Source organism: Entelurus aequoreus, linkage group LG24 (assembly GCF_033978785.1).
Source record: "Entelurus aequoreus isolate RoL-2023_Sb linkage group LG24, RoL_Eaeq_v1.1, whole genome shotgun sequence".
In the NCBI taxonomy this organism is placed as follows: Eukaryota; Metazoa; Chordata; class Actinopteri; order Syngnathiformes; family Syngnathidae; genus Entelurus; species Entelurus aequoreus.
The window spans coordinates 28,477,409-28,503,352 of NC_084754.1; the positions used below are offsets into that span (position 1 = coordinate 28,477,409).

Genomic DNA, 25,944 nt, shown 5'->3' on the forward strand with positions numbered 1-25,944 from the left:
AGTCCCAGGCTATGAAACTAAAATATTGATAAAAATAATTGATGAAGGTGTGTACTTATTTTAAAGGGGGTTTGGCTTGGAATATAATATGTATGACAAAAAACGAGAGGCAGTCTAACCGGAAAACATTATTACGGTTTTGATGAAAATGTGTCTACGGTTTCATAAGCACGCAGTTGCTAATGTATCACTTTTTTTTATGTTGCTAATGTATCACTGTTTTTTATGTTGGCCAAATACCAGATAAAGAGGCACTGGTACAGTACTGTATATACAACTTGGAATAAAAAAAATATCTCCACATTCACAATTAGCATAATCAGCCTGTCAGCCTCACCTTTTCTGGAAAGGTTGACACGTCTACCTATGGGCAGATTCAAGCGATTCAAATCCCGTTGGCCATCAATGAACAGGTGGCGCACCTTAGAGGTAAGGAAAAAAAAAAAGTAATTAGAGGCTCCTTTCGTATGACATTAATATATTTGAAAAGTTATAGTTTGCTCTTTAAAATAAATTTAAATCCTCAGAGAAATATAGTTAATATAAAAATGTCTGATGGAGTAAACTTTTATGAGACTGACCTGGTGGGGGCGTACACAGCTGGAATTCAGGTTGGGATAGCGGGTGGCGGGGTCAATGGTATACTGATCGAAGTTTTTACTGATGTTCTCTGTGGTAGTTTGAGGCAGCAACCGATAGATGCTTTCCCTGTGAAAAGTTACCACAAATAATGGAGCAACAAATAAAAAAATACACTGTAGCCATTGTAGTGTTTTGCAAAGATACCTTTAAAATAGACACGTGGTATTACCTTAGGCTAACATTTCTATACATTTAGGTCAGTCAAAGTTAACACGTGGTTAACGCAAATTCTATTTAATGCCACAATTCATATTATGTGCAGTTGATGCTCGACTGCACTGTAGTTTGAAACAGGAAACAGGAAGTGATTTGTTGGTACGTGCGACATGTTAAAATACACTCCATTAGTTGGATAGACATGGCCGTAGAAAAGGCTCTTATGTTTTCTCTGTTCTCTCCATGTCTAAAGGGTTTGGGGGACAAGTTGCACGTATACAGGCGTGCACTGATAGGCAGCTCAAAAGGTCTCAAAAGTGACTTGCCAAAAAGCTAGTCCAATTTGTAGTGCATTGATACGCATTTTAGGAAATTACTGTACTTATTTTTTAATGACTACTGTGGGTTTTTGTTCTTTAACCGGCTACTACCACATTATTATCTATGTGCATGTCTATGTCAGTGTTTATTGGCATGTGGAATAATGATGTGCCAAAAAAAATAAATTGTTTTTATTTTTTTATTATTTTTATTTTTTTTGCACCATGGCACCATGATAGTGGCAACTTGTTGCAGGAGCTCTGTGTTATTGTCTGTCCCCTTTTGCCTTGTTTTTTTGTTGATTCTTGGATATGCTTCAGGGGAGCTTTTTGGCCATAACTCTGTTGTTTGCACCGTACTCCACATGGAGAGACTGGAGGTTCCACTGGAGACATGGAGGAAAGGACGGGGCTGCGGAGCCGGCGTTGAGCATCGCGCTGTTTGCTTAAGGTTGGCATGGGGGATGTCTGTTTTCTCTCCAGCGAGATGGACTGGTTTCGCGGGGTCCTGGCTGAGTGAGCATGTATCCGACACTTTGGTCCCCCTGGACAGATTCTCGCTCATCCGCGCCGACCGGACGATGGCCAGAGCTGGTGGGCAGTCTGGAATGGAGTTGGGTCTCCTGGTCGCTTTGTTGGGTCTGTTCTTGTCTCCGGGCACCCAGCAGACAATGCATTGCGGAGGCTGCCGCGGTGTATGTGGGTGTTAAGATAGTGTTTTTGTTTTGGTTTGTTGTTTGTCTATGCATGGTGCAGTCATATGTGAGTAACATGTATTTTTTCTTTTTCTTTTTGCAAATGTTTTGTTTTTCTCATTCATGGTTTTTCGTTGCGTTTGACTTTTGTGGCTGTATGTAGAAATGGCACCACTGAGGTGGCAGCAGGTTGCACCCACTATGTGCTCTTTAATATTTATGTCCTTGTGTTTTTTAATGTTTCCCTCTTATTTCCATATGTTTTTGCCTTGTTCTTTGTGGACTTTTTGAGCCAGCACCACAACCACATGGTTTTGAAATGCACCTGAAAGAGTGGCAGCAGATCACGGTTGCTCCTGAGATTTTCATCATTTAACAAATGAGCTACTTCCTGTCAAACAATTGCCCTTGTTAGCCTAAGGATAGGATAGACTTTGTTTAACCCAAAATTAGAGCTGTCCGATAATGGCTTTTTTGCCGATATCTGATATTCCGATATTGTCCAACTCTTAATTACCGATATCAACCGATACCGATATATACAGTCGTGGAATTAACACATTATTATGCCTAATTTTGTTGTGATACCCTGCTGGATGCATTAAACAATGTAACAAGGTTTTCCAAAATAAATCAACTCAAGTTATAGAAAAAAATGCCAACATGGCACTGCCATATTTATTATTGAAGTCACAAAGGGCATTATTTTTTCTAACATGCCTCAAAACAGCAGCTTGGAATTTGGGACATGCTATCCCTGAGAGAGCATGAAGAGGTTGAAGTGGGCGGGGTTGGAGGGGGGGGGGGCGAGGTTTAGGGGATAGGTGGGTGTATATTGTAGCGTCCCGGAAGAGTTAGTGCTGCAAGGGGTTCTGGGTATTTGTTCTGTTGTGTTACGGTGCGGATGTTACGCATGCTTACCTCAGCTAAAGCTAAATATTACTCAAATCTCATCCACCTCAACAAAAATGATCCTAAATTTTTGTTTAGTACAGTAGCATCGCTAACCCAACAAGGGACTCCTCCCAGTAGCTCCACCCACTCAGCAGATGACTTTATGAATTTCTTTAATAAGAAAATTGAAGTCATTAGAAAAGAGATTAAAGACAATGCATCTCAGCTACAGCTGGGTTCTATTAACACAAATACGACGGTATATACGACGGACATTGCCCTCCAAAATAGTTTCTCTCTCTTTGATGAAATAACATTGGAGGAATTGTTAAAATGTGTAAATGGGACAAAACAAACAACATGTTTACTTGACCCAATTCCTGGAAAACTTATCAAGGAGCTTTTTGTTTTATTAGGTCCATCAGTGTTAAATATTATAAACTTATCACTTTCCTCTGGTACTGTTCCTCTAGCATTCAAAAAAGCGGTTATTCATCCTCTACTCAAAAGACCTAACCTCGATCCTGACCTCATGGTGAACTACCGGCCGGTGTCCCACCTACCGTTTATCTCGAAAATTCTCGAAAAAATTGTCGCACAGCAGCTAAATGAACACTTAGCGTCTAACAATCTCTGTGAACCTTTTCAATCCGGTTTCAGGGCAAATCACTTTACGGAGACAGCCCTCGCAAAAATGACTAATGATCTATTGCTAACGATGGATTCTGATGCTTCATCTATGTTGCTGCTTCTTGATCTTAGCGCCGCTTTCGATACTGTTGATCATAATATTTTATTAGAGCGTATCAAAACGCGTATTGGGATGTCAGACTTAGCCTTGTCTTGGTTTAACTCTTATCTTACTGACAGGATGCAGTGTGTCTCCCATAACAATGTGACCTTGGACTATGTTAAGGTAACGTGCAGAGTTCCCCAGGGTTCGGTTCTTGGCCCTGCACTCTTTAGTATTTACATGCTGCCGCTAGGTGACATTATACGCAAATACGGTGTTAGCTTTCACTGTTATGCTGATGACACCCAACTCTACATGCCCCTAAAGCTGACCAACACGCCGGATTGTAGTCAGCTGGAGGCGTGTCTTAATGAAATTAAACAATGGATGTCCGCTAACTTTTTGCAACTCAACGCTAAGAAAATGGAAATGCTGATTATCGGTCCTGCTCAACACCGACATCTATTTAATAATACCACCTTAACATTTGACAACCAAACAATTAAACAAGGCGACTCGGTAAAGAATCTGGGTATTATCTTCGACCCAACTCTCTCGTTTGAGTCTCACATTAAGAGTGTTACTAAACCGGCCTTCTTTCATCTCCGTAATATCGCTAAAATTCGTTCCATTTTGTCCACAAGCGATGCTGAGATCATTATCCATGCGTTCGTTACATCTCGTCTCGATTACTGTAATGTTTTATTTTCGGGCCTCCCTATGTCTAGCATTAAAAGATTACAGATGGTACAAAATGCGGCTGCTAGACTTTTGACAAAAACAAGAAAGTTTGATCATATTACGCCTATACTGGCTCACTTGCACTGGCTTCCTGTGCACCTAAGATGCGACTTTAAGGTTTTACTACTTACGTATAAAATACTACACGGTTTAGCTCCAGCCTATCTTGCCGATTGTATTGTACCATATGTCCCGGCAAGAAATCTGCGTTCAAAGAACTCCGGCTTATTAGTGATTCCCAGAGCCCAAAAAAAGTCTGCGGGCTATAGAGCGTTTTCTATTCGGGCTCCAATACTATGGAATGCCCTCCCGGTAAAAGTTAGAGATGCTACCTCAGTAGAAGCATTTAAGTCTCATCTTAAAACTCATTTGTATACTCTAGCCTTTAAATAGACTCCCTTTTTAGACCAGTTGATCTGCCGTTTCTTTTCTTTTCTTTTCTACTCTGCTCCGGGGTGGACCGCTAGCCTGTCCATCGGATGGGGACATCTCTACGCTGCTGACCCGTCTCCGCTCGGGATGGTTCCCGCTGGCCCCACCATGGACTGGACTTTCGCTGATGTGTTGGACTTTCACAATATTATGTCAGACCCACTCGACACTGAGGATGTTGTTGTGGCTTGTACAGCCCTTTGAGACACTTGTGATTTAGGGCTATATAAATAAACATTGATTGATTGATTGATTGATGTTCTCCCGAAATGTGTTTGTCATTCTTGTTTGGTGTGGGTTCACAGTGTGGCGCATATTTGTAACAGTGTTAAAGTACGGCCACTCTCAGTGTGACCTGTATGGCTGTTGACCAAGTATGCCTTGCATTCACTTGTGTGTGTGAAAAGCCGTAGGTATTGTGCGATTGGACCGGCACGCAAAGGCAGTGCCTTTAAGGTTTATTGGCGCTCTGTACTTCACCCTACATCCGTGTACCACTACGTACAGCGGCGTTTTAAGAAGTCATACATTTTACTTTTTGAAACCAATTTCCGAACCGATACCAATAATTTCTGATATTACATTTTAAAGCATTTATCAACTGATAATATCGGCAGCCCGCTATTATCGGACATCTCTACCCAAAATGGGAAATTATGTGGTTGCAGTGCATTTTCAAAAAGTCCACAAATAAATTAGTTAAAACACAGGAAAACAAGAGGGAAACATTTCTACATACAGCAAAGCCATTTCTACATACAGCTACAAAAGTTAAACACAATGAAAAATGACAAACTGAGCAATAAATAAGTATTGTGCACATACAATTAAACCATGCAGAAAAAAACCAAAACAAAGCAAAACAATTATTGTTGTCCACCATCAAAGGGGAACTCCATCCATCCATTTTCTACCGCTTATTCCCTTCGGGGTCGCTGGAGCCTATCTCAGCTACAATCTGTACATTTAAAAACATTTTTGCTTATTGTTTACAATCATTGAGAGAGACAAAAACAGAGATGTTTTTTTTTTTTCTTGCATTCTAAAGCTAAAACAAAAAACACTCAAGATGCGGCCAATAGGAGTCCTGTGTCTAAAGAATCTTCGAAAACCTCCATTCATATTGAAAATACACGCTGTAAGTATATATATATATATATATACACCTCTTCCCCTTACACAGTTGGAAGTGCAGCCCAGAACAACAAAATAAAGAAATATGACTAACACTTAGGGATGACGCTCGAAACCGGTTTTCCCGGTTGTACGATAAGAAAAGAACCGAGTCCTCGGACTTGAATCCCTTTTTGAGAACCACTACCCGTTATAGAGACCACTATAGTAAAAAAAAAGTTGGTTCTTTATTCGAATCCCTGGGAACGAATCCCGTCCCGACAAGAAATACACCGTGGGACATCACAAGAAATGACGTCACGTAGCTCAGTCATTAGGCGCAGATAGGGAAAGCAGGAATAAAATGGACCAGAAAAAGCGCTCCAAGGCATAGCTTCATTTCACCAAAAAAAACGAGGAAGCGGCAATATGCAATTATTGCCAGGCTTCGCTCTCGTGTAAGCGGGGGAAGCACAACAAGCGTGTCGTGTCTTCGACACGTGTTGAAGCAGCGGCAGAGACGATGAAGAACGCCCCTCTTCTTCTGCCAGCTGCCCCAGTCCCAGTTACAGTGGCGGTGACGCCGGTGAGTAACTAACGTTAACTGTTGCCGGTTAATTTCCATATCTGCTCACTTGTAGTAACGTTACCTCTTATGTCAACCAGGACTGCAGTAATGTTAGCTAGACTAACGTTACCTAAGCATAGTCAGTGGCTAACGGTAACGTTAACCTTTTTGTATGTGTCTGATAACGTTAACGTTATCTTGTAGCCTACACCACGACAGAGTTTGCAAGTCTGTCTAATAAACTAGTGCTTTCTTTATTTCTTTAGTTTATTTGGAACATGAACACACTTACAGTATAATACATCACAGTTTCATATCATTTCACTTTACAGGAGTAGGAAGAAGGAAAGCTTATTTAATCCTATCCCTTTCCCACTTCATAGCGTTTACAAATATATACATCATTTACTGACTTTTATAATAAAATATCTGTGAATTAGTACATACAACTGTTTTTTAATATGTAATTAATTAATTCAGTCATTATTAATATACTGAGATGAAGAATATCTCATTTTCAATAAGGTTGAAAGTATTTCTCATAATTCTTCTTCTTTGTACTTTGTAAGCACTATTCATTTGAACAACCTCTTAAACTGGATCATATCAGTGCAATGTTTAACTTCTTTACTTATTCCATTCCATCATTTAATTCCACATTATTTTAGCTGTTTGCAATTTTACCAAATCACCGAACTTTAATATTTTTGACTCAATAAATAAAGTGTTTGTATGTTCTCTATATCCAACATTATGTATCAGTCTAATTGATCTTTTTTGTAACACGGTTAACGAATGTAGCGCACATTTGTAGTTATTTCCCCACATTTCTGCACAATAACTCAGATATGGTAATACTATAGTAGCGAGCAGTAGAGAATGTGAAGTGATTTGTTAAACCAAATATTGTGTGTTTTTTTCCATATACAACAACCTATCTGGACTCGATAAGAGAATCAATAAGGAATCGGTTCGATAAGAGGATTCAATAATAGGCTCGAACTCGATAATTTCTTATCAAACATCATCCCTACTAACACTAGCATAATAGTTGGAACAACATTTAGAAGGAGCAGCGGCTTCAGTGATAGGCTTTAGTTTCACTATCTGCAGCAGCACACCATTAATCCTGTCCTAAATGCAGACTAGCAGACACTCACAGAAGTCTTTTATTAATCCTGACCAAGAATAAACACACCCACTACTTTATACAGAATAAGGCATTGTTATATCTCAACATTTAAATCAGACTTTTTGTTTTTGTCTGCAAAGATTCAACTCCTCTGATATAATATGTAGTAAAAAACTGCATACAGACCCTGTGTTCAAATCATTTTTGAGTTTGATAAAAAAACAAAACATGTTGTTCCTGAAATAATCATTAAACTTGTTTTATGTGTTGGTACACATTATTTTACAGTACCTCAAATTCAAACTGCACTTTAATGTAATTTTATTCAAAATATGCAACAGTATTTGAGTTTTAAAAAACTCTACAATCTGGTTCACCGTTTGCCAAAGGACTGGTGAGAAGCACTGATGTATACAAGTAATTAAAGAATACAATTAATTTACCACTTGAAAATGTTAACTTGAAGTAAAAATCGTTTAGTATTTAGTACACTACTAATACTGTTTCCTGCAGAATGCACTTTTTGATGACAAGCAAAATCAATCAATCATTTATTTATATAGCCCTTAATCACAAGTGTCTCAAAGGGCTGCACAAGACACAATGACACATAATATACAATAACAAAAGAACTTTGAAAGGGAAAAAAAAGTTTTCTTTACTTCCACAAAATGTACCACACAAGAAGCAAAACTGTGGCCCTAAAACCGAGGTACAGACCGGAGTGTGGAATACCTGTACCATTGCACCTCGTAAACACAATTATATATATAGACAACATGACAGTTGTCAGCTGTGAGCATATATTACCTCGATCAAACATGACGGATATGTTATTTTACAAGATACAGCAATAGTCAACAGTATGGATGAAAAGGTACTCTCTATAATCCTGCACGGGACAATCCGACTTTAATAAAAAAAATAAAAATAATTGTGATATTAATCGAGATCGGGTCATTTTTTTTGCCATATCGCCGAGCTTTAACATATGCACACATACATATATACAGTAAATATATACAGTCGTGGTCAAAAGTTAACATACACTTGTAAAGAACATAATGTCAATGCTGTTTTGAGTTTGTAATAATTTCTACAACTCTTATTTTTTTGTGATAGAGTGATTGGAGCACATACTTGTTGGTCACAAAAAACATTCATGAAGTTTGGTTCTTTTATAAATTTATTATGGGTCTACTGAAAATGTGACCAAATCTGCTGGGTCAAAAGTATACATACAGCAATGTTAATATTTGGTTACATGTCCCTTGGCAAGTTTCACTGCAATAAGGCGCTTTTGGTAGCCATCCACAAGCTTCTGGCAAGCTTCTGGTTGAATTTATGACCACTCCTCTTGACAAAATTGGTGCAGTTCAGCTAAATTTGTTGGTTTTCTGACATGGACTTGTTTCTTCAGCATTGTCTATTCAGGACTTTGGGAAGGCCATTCTAAAACCTTAATTATACCCTGATTTAGCCATTCCTTTACCACTTTTGACGTGTGTTGGAGTCATTGTCTTGTTGGAACACCTAACTGCGCCCAAGACCCAACCTCCGAGCTGATGATTTTAGGTTGTCCTGAAGAATTTGGAGGTAATCCTCTTTTTTCATTGTCCCATTTACTCTCTGTAAAGCACTAATTCCATTTGCAGCATAACAGGCCCAGAGAATAATACTACAACCACCATGTTTGACGGTAAGCATGGTGTTCCTGGGATTTTGGGCCTCACTTTTTCTCCTCCAAACATATTGCTGGGTATTGTGGCCAGACAGCTACATTTTTGTTTCATCTGACCACAGAACTTTCCTCCAGAAAATGTTATCTTTGTCTTTGTGATGTCGGATGAAACAAAAATTTAGCTGTTTGCCACAACACCCAGCAATATGTTTGGGGGAGAAAAGGTGAGGCCTTTAATCCCAGGAACACCACTCCTACCGTCAAGCATGGTGGTGGTGGTAGTATTATGCTTTAGGCCTGTTTTACTGCCAGTGGAACTGGTGCTTTACAGAGAGTAAATGGGACAACGAAAAAAGAGGATTACCTCCAAATTCTTCAGGACAACCTAAAACCATCAGCCCTGCGGTCCCTTCCAAGGTTTCTCATTGTTCCCATTGGGTTGAATTTTGTCTTGCCCTGATGTGGGATCTGAGCAGAGGATGTCGTTGTGGCTTGTGCAGCCTTTTGAGACATTTGTGATTAAGGGCTATATAAGTAAACTTTGATTGAATGCATGACTAGCTGTGTACAAACACAACATGAGGTCTAGGCTAATACTTTACAAATACTGTAATATAATTGTTCATGTTTTTCAGTCAGTACAGATTGGTGTCATATCGCAAAGCCATTCAGCTGCTGAAGCAGAAGCTATAGCTTACCGAAGCTATAGCTTACCGCTTGCCGTAGCACTGTGAGTGTCTTGTTAGCAAGGAGATGTGTTCCTACGCTAGAAAAATAGTTTCTCAGTCGTCCCTCTTACGATAATGTCACTACAGCTTGATTATACAGGTTATGGAACATAAATGAAGTATTGCTTGCGGTTTTTGGATGCATTTTGAGAGTGATTTAGAGGCAAAATGCATTTCTCACATTAGCTGTGTTGCTAGCCATCTAGAAAGATAATTACAAGTTAGAATGCAAAAAAACAAAAACAAAACATGGGTTCTTGTCTCTCTCAAGAATTTTGAATGATAGGCAAAATAAAATAAAAAAAGTTCAGTTCCTCTTTAACTGACATAACTAAGAAGAATATTTTCAAGATTTTCAGTGCATCATCACCTTAGCAAAAATGGCCTGCACAGTTTAACACCGGCAGTGGGGAATAAATGAGTGAGTACAATTGTTTGGGCATGCCTTAAAACACACGCCCCAGACATAGAAACGCCCCTGTTCATCAGAGATCTTATTTCTTCGAGAAGGAAAAATTATCTCACACAAACCTCTCAGCCAGTATCTCCAGAGGGTTCTTGCCTTGCGCAAAGCCCCTCACCATCCAAGCTGTGTCAAACGCTGCCAGAAAACCCCGAGCACAACCTGTGCCCATCGGCCAGAAGGGCTGCAAATGAAGAGCATTTAACTTTTACTAGGCACACACAAATCAGTGGACCACTCTTTTCCACTCAAGATGTATACCTCAAGCAAACTATCTCCCACCAGTGCAACCAGTAGATGATGTCCATGTTTCTCCCTGATCAAGGCAGCATTCTCTGAAGCATACATGCTGGTGAAGTCAAACATTGCAACGTCTGGCTGCCCATAGTGGTTGATGGCATAGTCCAGTGATGGTAGCTGGTAATTTGTACCAAAGTCAGCTGCCTCACGGGCATAGGAGAGCAATGCTTCCTGGTTTACATTGTCACTGCTAAGTAGACGCTCTGTTTCTACATGATCCTGGATCCAAAACAAACAAGCAGAAACCTTTAGTACAGAAAAAGAAACTTCATGTCTAATATTTTAAGGGAATTTTGGTCATTTTATGACCAAATATATTGCTGATCCAATTAATGCAAATAGAATGTTGATCTCAGTAATAGCTGAGCAAGTTGCAGATTGTAATTAATCTTGCTGACTGAATAAAGGTCATCCAATCCATGGCAACTACAAATACAAAGTTTGGTTTCCAAGGGATAATAACAGGAAACATGCTCGGTAATGATTATCATAGCCTTTAAAGTGGCAAGCGTGTAATGGTTTACCATCAGGAAGCAGTTTTGTGTTTATTTGCTTTTATCTCATGCAGTGCAGATCAGCAGCAACAACATTCTGAGTCAGCAGGACAACAGTCATGAGCGATGAGTTTAAACATGTCGCCCTGCGTGAAGGAAGCGATATCCCTCTGAGTCATTCAGGAAATAATTTTATGTTGTTTAAACTTGTTACCACAGTAATATGTTTGTGCTCTATCATTCAAGAATAAGAATTACTATAAAATGGCATTTAGGATAATAATGACCTAAGTTAAAGACCTGTGACTTAAACAGAATGATGGATAGAGGAAGAGGTCAGTGCAGAAGAGTTTAGACATTTTTACTCGGGGTGTGAATCTTTGAGCACCTAACGATTCGATCTGATACCTGGGGTAACGATTTCATTCGGAATCGATTTTCAATTAAACACGATTCTCAATTCAAAACGATTCTTGCAATGTGTTATTTGGTAAATTAATTGTAAGGAAACTTTTTCAAAACAGGTTACAGGTTACACAAACTCCTAGTTGCATGGAGTTGGTTTTTTTTCTTTCGATTTTTTAAAATTATAAATCGATTTAGAATCGGGATAAATGAACAGTGATTCGGATGTGAATTTTTACATCCCTGAGAAAACTTATGCTGAAATGCCATTCTTTGCACAGTAAACAGATATGACACTGTACTGAAATTAGAAAATCAACTCAAATGTCAAACAAGCAGCATTTGCAGTGATTACTTACATTAATTATAACTCCTTTATACAGCAAACTTTGTTTCTTTGCAGTCATGACGAAGTAGTGGGTGTTGTCTTTGTAGTAAACTATATTCTCCAAGTCAATTCCTAAAAACGTAAAAAGAGAAAGGCACGGAAGAAGTGACATGATTGAAAATGCAGACCACTGCACAATATACAGGCAAGACCAACACCTAATCAAATTAACTTTTCAGAAAATCATACATTGAGGATACATAGGTGCTATAACAGGGGTGCCCAAACTTTTTCAGCAGGCAAGCTACTTTTCAAATGACCAAGTCAAGGTGATCTACCTCATCTTCATATATGTATTCGCGACCTTGTCCTTTCGGTCATTACCCAAAGTTCATGACCATAGGTGAGGGTAGGAACGTAGACCGACCTGTAAATTGAGAGTTTTGCTTTCTGGCTCAGCTCCATCTTCACCACAACAGATCGGTGCAGTGACTGAATCACTGTAGACGCCGCACCAATTCGTCTGTCAATCTCGCGGTCTATTCTTTCCTAACTCGTGAACAAGACCCCGAGATACATGAACTCTAAGTTAACATGTTATATATACATAAGATGTATTATGTTGTAATTGTATGAATGTTTGACATAAACTGAAACCATACCCATAACCATAACATATATATTCCTTTCTTTCATGAAGACAAAAATATAAGTTGGTGTAATGCCTGATTCTGATGACTAGCATTGATTGGAATCAGACAGGATTCACAGTAGTGCTGATAACTTCCACATTTTCGAATTTACATTGTGGAGGTGAAAAAAAGTCCTCCTTTCTGTCCAATACCACATGAAAGTGCTTGTTTTTGGCATCTTATTTGCCCAACTTCCATATCTGTTTTTAAACACGTTACAAGAAATACATTGACAGCAAACTCCGTAGCTTGCTAGTTTGTGTGTGCGAGCTTTCTGAGACTCTTATTTTGTTAGCGCAGGCAGGATGGCGCACCAATTTAATTGTGAAGACAGGAACCGTGCGGTCAGTCTTTTGGCTTTTGACAGCATGTACATCGCGAGAGTCTGATGAAATAAAAAGTGTTTCTCGCCTTCCTGTCAGTCTTTTTTTCCTTAATACTGAGCTCGCAGCACCCAGCGTCATCACACAAGATCCTCGAGTGCAGCGAATGTCAATCAAGCGAAAAAAGTGACAATATAGTAAATATTTATAATTGCTAATTTTTAGGACTACTTATTAAATGCCTGGCTGGCAATCGACTGACACACCTTCCGCAATCGACCAGTAGCTCACGATCAACGTAATGGGCACCCCTGTGCTATAATTTGCTAATGTACCCGTTTCCTCTTTAAGTTCCAGGAAGAACTTCTGGTTGAAGATGAAGGCAACTCCACTGATTTCCTCTACTTTGGCCTCTGCTGTAGTGTTCCTGTTAACAAAGTTAGCAGTAATGGCAATGGCCAGCTTTCCTCGAAACTCCTTGCGGCCAAAACCTATAAAAAGTCAAAATAAATATTTGTGAAAAAGCACATTTTTCCCTAAACAGAATGTTTCCACCACCATGTTTGACCATAGAGATGGTGTTCTTTGGGTCATATTCTGAATTTCTCTGCCTCAAAACATGGCGAGTCGAGTTGATCGTCTGACCATATTAAATTCTCTTTAAACTTCTCTGAATCATTCAAGTGTCACTACTGACACGCTTTAGATGGGCCTTAATAAGCTGCCTTTTTGAGCAAGGGGGCCATGCAGTCACTGCAAGATCTCAATCCATTGCAGCAAAGTGTGTTATCAAAAGTTTTCTTCGTGACTTTGCTCCCACCTCCATTGAGATTATAAAAAAGCTCCTCCTATGTAATTATGGGGTGATCCTTCATCTTTCTCACAATCATCCTTTCCCCACAAGGCAAGATCTTGCATGGAGCTCCAAAGCAAGGGTGATTGACTGTTATCCGGTAGTGGTCTCTTTATCACCAAGCTTCTTGCTGAAAGGGCATGATTTATTTTTGTGGTTCATGTATCAAAATCAAATACATACATACATTTAGTTTTGATATTTAGGTTTTGATTCTTGTATCTCGACACAATAAAAATGTCATTTCTAAGCATTTGGTAAGGTCAAATTAAGTATAATGTTTTGATTGGCTTCCTCTCAAGATTTTCAGTCCTGATAAAGAATACATAACCAGTGCTTGTCTTTAAGACATTTGGTCATGTGTTCATGTGAGTAGATATCTTCTCTACATCACTCAGCATTCAGATGTGTCTTCTTGAGCAGGGGGATCTTGTAGATATTGCAGAAAGTGTTGCCAGGCTTGTCTTTTGTGTTTGTGGTCCTTGCCCCCTAAAGATCATTAACAACCTCCTTCCATGTACCTATGTCAAATCCCTCACCTTTCTCAGAATGATCCTTATACCACAGGATGAAATCTTGCATGGCACTCCAGAGCAAGGGGCACTTTTTCTGAATTATTCCATCAAAAACCCTGTCTTTCTCACCAAGTTTCTTGCCAATGGACTTTGAGTCAATTTCTGTCTCGTGCAAGTTTACAATCTTGTCCCAGAGGCCCTTTGACTTTGGTGGTGGGGAAGATGTTGGAATGGAAGTGATTGGTTCTATGACAGATGTATTTTCTCCACATAGCAAGTTGAGACTAATACAGTATATGCACTTCATGGGCAATGCTTGCTGGTTAAGGGGAACATACTTATTTTTATCAATCAAATACAAATTAATCTGGAGCCTTTATCGATTGTTTTTTGTGAATGTTTCTTTACATTCTTTATCTAGATTACAATTAATATTCTAGACTGTTCATGTATATACAAGTACCATTTGTTCTTTCCACTTTACCATCTAATGTGTTTTTGCGTCCATCAGCTCCAATCACCACATCGAAGTCAAAGCCAGAGATTGAGTGGTTTGAGGGACGGACGTCTGCTCTCCAACTACAACCTAAAGAGGAGCAGAGCAAATCAGTTTGATAAATCTCATAAGGATAACATTTATCACACAGTGGTATCTCAACTTACGAGCTTAACTGGTTCAGTGACGGACCGCTTAACTCCAAACCAGGGTTGTATGATATACCGGTACTAATAAAGTATAAACTATGTTTCTTACAAGTATCCTCCCTGCAGGACGAGAAATAGCTAAACATGCTTCACTACATACCGTAGGAGGATAAAATAGCTTACCGCTAACAAGCTAGCGCTCTCCAATGTAAACAAATGCCATGGGCGGATCTACAGACATCGACTGTAACGATACCAAGTACAAGACCTGCATATAGTCAATACTAGAATCATTATATTGATATTTTCTTTTTATCAAAAAATATTTTTTATTGTTTATAAACTCTGGAACTACGTCCCTGGACACAGAATAACTTTAATTATGATCATTGTATGGCCCTGTAAGTACTTGGTATTGGATTGATATCCACCCAAAGCTTATGTAAAGTATCCCAACAACAGAAGAGGAAGTGATTATTATATCTTAACAAAAGTGTAGATAGAACATGTTAAAACAGAAAGTAAGCAAATATTAACAGTAAATGAACAAGTCGATAAATATTCCATCCAATGTCTACCATGTGTCCCTCATAATTTTGACAAAATAATGCAATATTTTATTGCATACTTCAGCAACAAAATTCAGAGCCTTTGTAACCCGTTTGCTTACTAGTACTAAAATGAAACACGGAACAACCCTAAACTGTGTTAGCAGTAGTGCAAACCTTGTAGTTACCAGGGGTCAGTGCAGTTTGTGTCAAGTTTTACGGTGGTGAAAAAAAACGTTTTTTACTGACCAGTTTCACCAACCGAGGTCTTGTTTCTTCCATAGTTGGAAGACTGAGCCCCGCCCCTCTGTGCATGGAGCAAGAGGGAGGGACACATAGAGCTCTCAGTGATCAGGGACGCTTTTGCGTCAATCACTTGTCCATTTGGTTATGGTTTAAGTTTATTTCAAACAGGCTATACAGATGGGCGAAAATTTTACTGTAGTTTGATCAAATTTGGATACATTTATTTTAGGGACAAAATGCGATGAAAAGGTTAAAATCCCTATTCGCACATGTGCAACAGTTTTTAAAAAAAAAAGTTGGATGGTCTAGTTTAGGCACATCCATCCATCCATTTTCTACCACTTGTCCCTTTTTGGGGTCGCAGGGGGTGCTGGAGCCTATCTCAGCTGCATTTGGGAGGAAGGCGGGTACACCCTGGACAAGTCGCCACCTCATCACAGGGCCAACACAGATAGACAGACAACATTCACACTCACATTCACACACTAGGGCCAATTTAGTGTTGCCAATCAACCTATCCCCAGGTGCATGTTTTTGGCGGTGGGAGGAAGCCGGAGTACCCGAAGAGAACCCACGCAGTCACGGGGAGAACATGCAAACTCCACACAGAAAGATCCCAAGCCCGGGATTGAACCCAGGACTGCTAAGGACCTTCGTATTGTGAGGCACATGCACTATTTTAGGCGCATTTTCGTGTAAATTTGACGCATCGTACAGCCCTGTAATGGCGGGGATGCTTTTTCACATTTTTGCTTGCAACTTAAAGCGTAACAATTCAGAGAGACAGCTTACACCTTTTTGGAATTGTGCCTATTGTTCGGATTTTTGTTTACGAGTTAGAATGTGTTAACATTTTTTATTTTAATGCATTCTGAATATTAAATAAATGGGATCAAAAGCCAGTTTACAGAGGAGCCCATGAGAATCGCTCTATTCTGCCAATAAAAGCCCTTAAAAAACACCTCCATTATGGTTTTGTATACATACTGGTAGTATATATGTAACTTATTAACGGGCAAATTAATAACATGTAATATTTACGTATTTTGATAATTTTATCATTAACATTAAATTCCAAATTAATTTCATCACATTTGCTTTTTTTCCCCCCACAACATCACTGATTTGTACTCACTGCGGACTTCATGAGACTCAACAGACATAATAAAACATCACTTACTGTGCAATATCTGCTGTCATTAAGATGCCGACTGATAGAATATTGTTATATTCCCGTTTTAGATGAAAAATTACTCATAATCCTCACAAAGAAAAGGAGGGTGGAACCAAGCGTCTTTTCGTGTAGTTCTCGCCATTCCCTGTCTGAATTGGCTGTCAAAGTGTACCAACTTGTCGGAATACGTCCTGGTCCTTTTGTGCAGGTGAGAGGCATGATTTATGATCTAGAATAAACTTTCATGAGTAAAGAAATCACCTTACCAGTTGATGTAAACATTGGCACACATGCTAATGACCACGGCGCTACTATAAATAGTGTGTCTGCGTTACCGCTTATGATAACAATATCACTAATACTTGGTTAATATTCAAATCCCGAAATGTAAATGAAGTATTATTGTACTGTACGACTATTTCATGCATTATGATGATGGCAAATTGTATATTTTATCTAGCAATTAAGATAACTATAATAATACATACTTCAAAAACACACAAAAAAAAACATACGTACACAATTTTTCCCCCCAATTTCATGAATTACTTTGAAAACTTTGCTCTTTGTGAAATGTAATTGTGGAGGAGTGATTGTTATATTGTTACACAGTCTGCTATGTAACTGTTACACTATACAGTTTGGGACGCTGCACATATGCATGTGTTTTAGTCAATCATTTGCCCAACAACTCCTCTACATTCATGAGTGCAACAGTACTTTTAAATAGAGTGAACAAATATTGGGGTTAATTGTTGACAAATGTTTGACTGACTTTGGTGAAAATGAAACAGAAGCTTATAAATAATAATAAAACTTAATTTTACGAACACTTTACAAATAGTACTCAAAGCAAATGCCTTGGAAAGTTCTTGCACTTTATCACATTATATGTTGTGCATGGGGATCCATATATAGCACAAATATGCAGGCACTTGTGGTGGGAGAAACTTTCTGTCACACAAACTTACTGTTATCAGCCTGATTTTCCGACGGTTCTAAAAGCTTGATGAATTCCACACCAACATGAACCTCGACCCCCAGAATCAGACAAACTTTCAGCAGCATCAGCTGGAGCTGACGGATACCTGGGAGTAATAAAATAACTTATTGTAAGTAATGTATACAAAAACACAACTGTAAGGCCCAAAACACAGTTTGAATGAATATCTCAGCCAGGCTTCAACTAGTGAGTCCACACATCGAAGTTAATTGGATTTGCCAACAATTATGTTGTTACGTAGATGTACATCATGTGTTTGTAAATATAATATTGAATATTATTAACTTACCAACAGAGGCATTTAGGGCTTGACATGTCAAAAGGGTAAATGGATTTTATTTGATGAGCGCTTTTCTACCTTCAAGATAATCAAAGCGCTTTGACAATATTACCACATTTACCTACTGATAACGCAGCCGCAGGAGCAACTTGGGGTTCAGTATCTTGCTCAAAGATACTTCGACATGGTTACAGGGGGACTGAGAATCGAACACGCAACCATCAGGTTGGGATACAACCACTCTACCACCTGAGCCATGGTGCCCAAAGAAAACATGTGCATAAATAAAATATTAGAAATAAAATTCCACCATAACATTAAAATCTTCCTCAGATCGGTCTAAAAATAGACAAATCAGCACTGTAGTTTTTTTGTGTAATCTTATTAAAATACACCTAATGTTATGACCAACAGCTACTGTAGTGCTCAGTGATTTGTGAACGGGGGAAATAATTATCTGATCATCTACTAATTTTGTAGGTGTACCCCATTACAAAGACATAAACGTTCCGTAAATTGTATGGTATGTTTATCTTAACTGACAACAAAAGAATATAACCATAAAACATTACATAAATGTTATACATTTATTTGCATTTGATCGAGTGAAATACACGTACTGTAATATTTGCTCACCTATACCAACCAGCAATAATTCTGACCTCCCCAGACGTGTCATATGACCATGAGGAACACAAAAGAGTCCTGTCCCTTTAGGAAAGGTATTCCTAATCTTAATTTGTTAAGTGGATGAAATAAACCTTCACTTCAAATCTCTCTACTGCCATGGGCAAGACCATTGAATTGACAAAAAAACCTCAGGGACAAGCTTGAAGACCTGCACAAGATTGCAGTGGGCTACAAGACCATCCGCAAAAGCTTTGTAAGAAAGAAGCCACTATTGGCAAATCAAAGTACAGTAATACAAGAGATCATGAAATTTCCTTCACTCTGGAACATTGCGCAGGACCTAATCTCGTTAAGTAAGGATGGTTCTAAGTAAGGTACGGGATCAGCCCGTAATTGCACGGGAGGAGCTGGTTAGTATTTTCAACAAAGCTGCAACCAAAGTTACCGTGTAAAACCATTGTAAACACTTTGCCATCATGTAATGAGATCCCGCGGAACATACGTCTCTCTGATAAAGAAGTCCGTAGGAAGTTTGCCAGCGAAACCTTGAACTATGCAGTGAAGGCATTAGAGACTGGGATGTGGCCAGATGAGACAATAATGGAGGTCTTTGGCAAACAACTTGACTCCCCGTGTTTGGAGGCACAGGAATGCTGAAAGTGACCATCCACACTGCCAAACAAAGCCAAAAGAAAACACACTGCCAAGGCAACAAAGGAACAAAGAGTGGCATAAAAAAAAACCCTGAAGAGGCTTTGCCAGTCACCAGACCTTAATCCCATTGAAAATCTGTGAAGGAAGCTGAAACTTCCGAGTTGTCAAGCGACAACTCTGAGACCTTCAATATTTGGAGAGTATCTATTAAAAACAGTGGATCAAAATCCCTCCCGGGATGTGTGCAACACTGCAACTACAATAAAAATCTAAACGTTGTGCTTGAGCTTACCGACACTTTTTGCTTGGGATCATATACTTAAAGGCCTACTGAAATGATTTTTTTTTATTTAAACGGGGATAGCAGATCTATTCTATGTGTCATACTTGATCATTTCGCGATATTGCCATATTTTTGCTGAAAGGATTTAGTATAGAACAACGACGATAAAGATTGCAACTTTTGGTATCTGATAAAAAAAAGGCTTGCACCTACCGGAAGTAGCGTGACGTAGTCAGTTGAACATATACGCAAAGTTCCCTATTGTTTACAATGATGGCCGCATGAAGTGAGAGAGATTCGGACCGAGAAAACGACAATTTCCCCATTAATTTGAGCGAGGATGAAAGATTTGTGGATGAGTAAAGTGCAAGTGAAGGACTAGTGGGGAGTTGAAGCTATTCAGATAGGGAAGATGCTGTGAGAGCCGGGGGTGACCTGATATTCAGCTGGGAATGACTACAACAGTAAATAAACACAAGACATATATATACTCTATTAGCCACAACACAACCAGGCTTATATTTAATATGCCACAAATTAATCCTGCATAAAAACACCTGCGTGTTTGTTATGCTAGCTCCTAGCTCCTCTGCTAGCTCCTAGCTCCATAGAACACGCCAATACAATTCAAACACCTGATCAACACACACAATCACTCAGCCCAAAAGACCGTTTACCTAACCCAAGGTTCATAAAGCTTATATATTTTTAAAAAGTTACGTACGTGACGCGCACATACGGTCAAGTTATCGAATGTTTAGCAGCCAAGGCTGCATACTCACGGTACCTGATATTCAGCTGGGAATGACTACAACAGTAAATAAACACAAGACATATATATACTCTATTAGCCACAACACAACCAGGCTTATATTTAATATGCCACAAATTAATCCTGCATAAAAACACCTGCGTGTTTGTTATGCTAGCTCCTAGCTCCTCTGCTAGCTCCTAGCTCCATAGAACACGCCAATACAATTCAAACACCTGATCAACACACACAATCACTCAGCCCAAAAGACCGTTCACCTAACCCAAGGTTCATAAAGCTTATATATTTTTAAAAAGTTACGTACGTGACGCGCACGTACGGTACGGTACGTGTTATGCTAGCTCCTAGCTCCTCTGCTAGCTCCTAGCTCCATAGAACACGCCAATACAATTCAAACACATGATCAACACACACAATCACTCAGCCCAAAAGACTGTTCACCTAACCCAAGGTTCATAAAGCTTATATATTTTAAAAAAGTTACGTACATACGCAAAAAAAAGCCAAAGCTGCATACTCACAGTAGCACGTCTGCGTCTTTGTCATCCAAATCAAAGTAATCCTGGTAAGAGTCTGTGTTGTCCCAGTTCTCTACAGGCGTCTGTGTATCCAAATCAAAAGTCCTCCTGGTTAGAGTCTCTGTTATCCGAGTTCTTCCATCTTGACTGCATCTTTCGGGAATGTAAACAAAGAAGCGCCGGCTGTGTACTGTTGTGGCTGACTACGTTCGAAAAATACGTCCATTTCGCACCGACAACTTTCTTCTTTGCTTGCTCGGCTTCCTTCTCTATAATGCAATGAACATGATTGAAACAGATTCACGAACACAGATGTCCAGAATACTGTGGAATTATGAAATGAAAACAGAGCTTTTTCGTATCGGCTTCAATGTGGAAGGCATACCCGTGTTCGCCGGGCTACGTCACACGCATACGTCATCCTCAGAGGCGTTTCGAACCGGAAGTTTAGCGGCAAATTTAAAATGTCACTTTATAAGTTAACCCGGCCGTATTGGCATGTGTTATAATGTTAAGATTTCATCATTGATATATAAACTATCAGACTGCGTGGTCGGTAGTAGTGGCTTTCAGTAGGCCTTTAATTGAATCAAAACATTTTTTTTAGGTTTATTTCTGAATTGGAGAGGGGGTTACAGTTGATTCCGTGGTCTGTCCTGGGACCATTGGTAGGGATGATACTCGAAACCGGTTTTCCCGGTTGTTCGATAAGAAAAGAATCGAGTCCTTTTTGAGAACCGGTACCTGTTATCGAGACCACTATAGTAAAGAAAAAGGGTTGGTTCTTTATTCAAATCCCTGGGACCAATCCCGTCCCGACCAGAAAGGCCCCGTGAGACATCACAAGAAATGACGTCACGTAGCTCAGTCATTAGGCGCAGATAGCGAAAGCAGGAAAACAATGGACCGGAAAAAGCTCTCCAAGGTGTAATAAAGTTCAAAACAAAAGGTATAATCCAATGAATAACTTTACTGAGAGATTTGAGCAGGGTACAAACACATGATGAACACTTTTACGACCAACCGGAAACATAGCAACAAGGCTAGCAACGCACCTCCTTTACGGCAGCTGTCGCAACGTTCTTAAAGCAACCGCAGCACATACATATATGACATCTCCCTTTTTTAACTTTTGTTTTTCTATGCTTGTAAACAAAACAAAATCACACTGTATATGTGTTGTCTGTCTAATTATAAATAATGCAGACGAGGCGTGTTGGCTGAGTTCTTGACGTTTACTTTCACAGCGTGCTCATAACCTCATTCGTAGCTGCCGGGTGGTGACATGCAACAACACTTTTCGGGGCTACCGCGCATGCTCGTCACTCCCGCTGCATGCTGGGTAGTGTAGTTGTTATATTCCTAGCTCATAACATCACATCTTTCCCCCTATAAAGAAATAATGTTAACTCAATAAAGTGTATTTCTTTTTTTAGCTTTAACTTTTCATTTTTTATCATTGTAACCTCATTTGCAAACAACTTTTCTCTTCATAGAATTTTCTTTCAATAAAGAAATAAAGTGCAAAAATGTCAAAGCATCATAACAAACAGTTATGTCAAATAGCAGCAGAAGTACACGTTTTGGAGAGCTGTATTATTTTCAGTTTTGTGCCCAAGGGACTGATTTTATTTAACACTATAGTATTATTTATACACCTATAGTGATCACAGGAACAGGTTGTTTTTGTGTTACTGTATATATTTGTTTTTCTCAAAAATCCCACTTAATATACTTTGGGTAACAACAGTCAATATTTATTTATTTTTTTTTTTTTTTTTAGGGGGGTAACAGTCAATATTTATTTATTTATTAGATTTTATTTTTTTCTTATATAATAAAAGTGAGCTTTTGTTAAACCAAATATTGTGTGTTTTTTTCCATATACAACAACCTATCTGGACTCGATAAGAGAATCGATAAGGAATCGGTTCGATAAGAAGATTCGATAATAGGCTCGAACTCGATAATTTCTAATCAAACATCATCCCTAACCATTGGTCCATACTACTAGGGGCACTAATGAGGCTGGTCGCGACCAGTGACACAGATGTGGTTCCTATTGACTTTAAATGAAATTTACCATTTCCATTCTTTTCTGGACGGTTTGGCAGCTCTATTAGATGGATAAATGTCAGAGATCATACTATTTTGCCTCTACTGCACACTACATCATAATTACTTTGATTATATGTTAATAGGTGGCGACTTGTCCAGGGTGTACCCCGCCTTCCGCCCAAATGCAGCTGAGATAGGCTCCAGCACCCCCCGCGACCCCGAAAAAGGAAAAGCGGTAGAAAATGGATGGATGGATGGCTTATTGAATTGCAGATCGGATCAAGTTGCTGTCTGGCAGAGACCAGTGGTCCCTACTACTATCCCACGAGCAACTTGATCCAATCTGCAATTCAATATTAACATTTAGTCAAAGTAATTATGAAGTGGTGTGCAGTAGAGGCAAAATAATATGATCTCTGACATGTATCCATCTAATACAGCTGCCAAATGTCCAGAAAAGAAAGGAAACAGTAAAGTCCTTTCAAAGTCAATAGGTACCACAGCTGTGCCACTAGTCGCGACCAGTCTCTTTACAGCACATAGGGGCAGACCACGGAATCGGCGATAACCCCCTCTCCAATACAGAAACAAACATGTTGATTGACTGAATTGTTTGTTGATACTCTGTCGGTTAAAATAAACCCTACATAAATAAATATGGACTATTTATGTCTTTGTAAGTGGGAAAACTTACACAATTTGCAAGGTATAAAATCATTCTATGTATATATTCTAACAATGCTGGTGCAGGGTGACAAACTTCGCAATGAGACCTTGGTTCATGACATAAGTCAGAGAGGATCTGATGTCAGGGACTGATGTACAGCGGAGATCAGCTTCAACGTAAGACTATTTGTAAGGATGGAGAAGCACCACCAATAGAATACCGCACATATCACAAGAAAGACACTGACTGAGCAAGCAAACGGCTGTTAACTAAGCTGTAGGAAAAAAATATCTACAGGTTAAAGTCTTGCAGTAAGCAATTAAACAATGTTAAATATAGATGAGAGAAATGTAAGACAACTCTGTGAAGAGAGCAATTGTTTTTTGGCCACTATGTTTCACAGAGTATCTGCATAATTGATCTTACTGACAATGTGCGTCTTGTGTACATACAGTACAGTATATAGTTCCTAGTTGTAGGTAATGTGCTAATATGATGTCAAAAATTATACAAGTGTTTTCGTGTACAGTACGATTAACAGTGTTACCCCTACCATTATTAGAGGAATCAAAATACACTGTTAAAACGCGCACCTGTATATGTCCCACATGTTTTTATCGGTGTATATCAAAACATTAGCTTTGAAAACGCCTCAAACTTCAAAGATTGAACAATATTGTGTCCTGCAGGTGTGAACTTACTGATATGGTCAATAGTACCAGCACAGAATTTGCCATAGAACTTCTTGGCCCCGAGGCCTCTGAGATCTTCAATGGTGAAGGGCCAGAGATGAAGCACATTGTTTCTGGAGAACGAGTCCCTCTTTTCTATTACGACCACCTTACAGCCCAACAGGGCAAGCTCGATGGCTGTCCGCAGACCACAAGGGCCACCGCCAATGATCAGGCACTGAATAGGAAACAGAAGAGGACAAAAGACCAAAAGGCACAGTAATCAAGTTTTTAGTAGTTTGTGGAATAGTTTGAAGGATAACATGCGTTTTTTGCTAAATTGATTGCAATAAATTAATTTTAAAAAAAGTTCAGTACTTTAATAGTACATATACAATGGAACCTCGATTTACGAACGCCTCTATTTGCAACCTTTACAGTTTACGATCCTTTGTACGAACCGTGTCTTGGCATACATACGGTTAATTCATTCATACATTTATTTTGCATCCCCATTTAGCTTCCCGGAACTTGCCTGTACATTATTATTTAATTGTGAACGTCCAGAATAAGCATGTTCATATCCATTTGTGTCAACAAGATGAAATTTAGTCTGAAAACCTTTGACAAGTTGACTTCATGTCCGTTGCCACCCATTAGGACCTTTCAAAGTGTAAATTACGATCCGCCTTGAAGACGATGTATTTTATCTTAAAAGTAAACCGGATACTATATTTTGTGTCTGTGCATGACGTCTTGTCCTACACTAGATTTAATGAACGGATTTGTTGCGGCATCCGGAAAAAAATAGAAGCTCTGCGTAGATTTAGCGCTGGAATGCGGAACGGCAACAGCATGTCTGTGATGTTCCGCGGGCAGTGGAAATTGACACATTGACTCGAATGAAAACAGAAAGAGTACGAAGTCGCTCGCGTGCCAATCCGCGACCGTCCCGCATTCAGTGGAAATCCGGGGTTAGAGATCACTTTGTATGATCAGAAATGCCTTAAATGTGTCCAAACTGTCACAGTCTCGCTGTGTAGCTTCAGGTTGCTCGAAAAAAGCTTTGACCTAGCTTTTTAAGTAGTTTGCCTCCGGCTTGCGGAACCTTTATTTCGAGCATTTGATTAGCAAAGGGGGCTATGTATCGCAGCAAGTCTTTAATTGTGATTAGACCGAAAAAGATGCCACAGTGGACATTTACTACACTTACTACTTTATTACTAAAACTTAACAAGATGTTAGTTTGTTTGCACAACCAGGTCTACGTAGTTATATTTAGGCATAGCAACCACAAAATAAAGAAACTAATGTGATCTATTGTCCTTTATTTACATTTAGTTCTGCTTTCAAGCACTACTAATATAGCACAGAATAAACTCGACTGCATCACAGAAAGCTTCTGAACAAACCAAATGTTCAAACAGTTTACAAAGTGATCGCTGCAGACACAAGCGGTCCGATTGTATTCCACAAGAAGAGCCACATGCATACAATTACAACATACAACTGACACTTTTAGTATTTATTTTTATAGCGCACCAAGATTAAGTACACTAACAGTTTGCATGCAAATGTTTAATCAGT

The 25,944-nt window shown here is 39.1% G+C and overlaps 1 protein-coding gene across 6 annotated transcripts in view; it reads right to left on the minus strand.

The window, feature by feature from the left end:
* Positions 1 to 25,944, minus strand: part of mical2b (microtubule associated monooxygenase, calponin and LIM domain containing 2b) — a 114,231-nt gene that overhangs the window by 46,768 nt on the left and 41,519 nt on the right. For all 6 annotated transcript variants that reach the window (XR_009824336.1, XM_062035745.1, XM_062035744.1 and 3 more), the window contains exons 3-11: positions 24,388 to 24,595; positions 17,793 to 17,909; positions 14,693 to 14,794; positions 13,176 to 13,331; positions 11,857 to 11,957; positions 10,560 to 10,817; positions 10,367 to 10,482; positions 582 to 708; positions 338 to 422 (exon numbers count right to left, since the gene is read on the minus strand). Coding sequence is in view for 5 of the 6 variants with exons in the window: in XM_062035745.1 (XP_061891729.1) it covers positions 338 to 422; positions 582 to 708; positions 10,367 to 10,482; positions 10,560 to 10,817; positions 11,857 to 11,957; positions 13,176 to 13,331; positions 14,693 to 14,794; positions 17,793 to 17,909; positions 24,388 to 24,595 (1,270 nt within the window). In the remaining variant the exon portion in view is untranslated. The remainder of the gene's footprint in view (positions 1 to 337; positions 423 to 581; positions 709 to 10,366; positions 10,483 to 10,559; positions 10,818 to 11,856; positions 11,958 to 13,175; positions 13,332 to 14,692; positions 14,795 to 17,792; positions 17,910 to 24,387; positions 24,596 to 25,944) is intronic.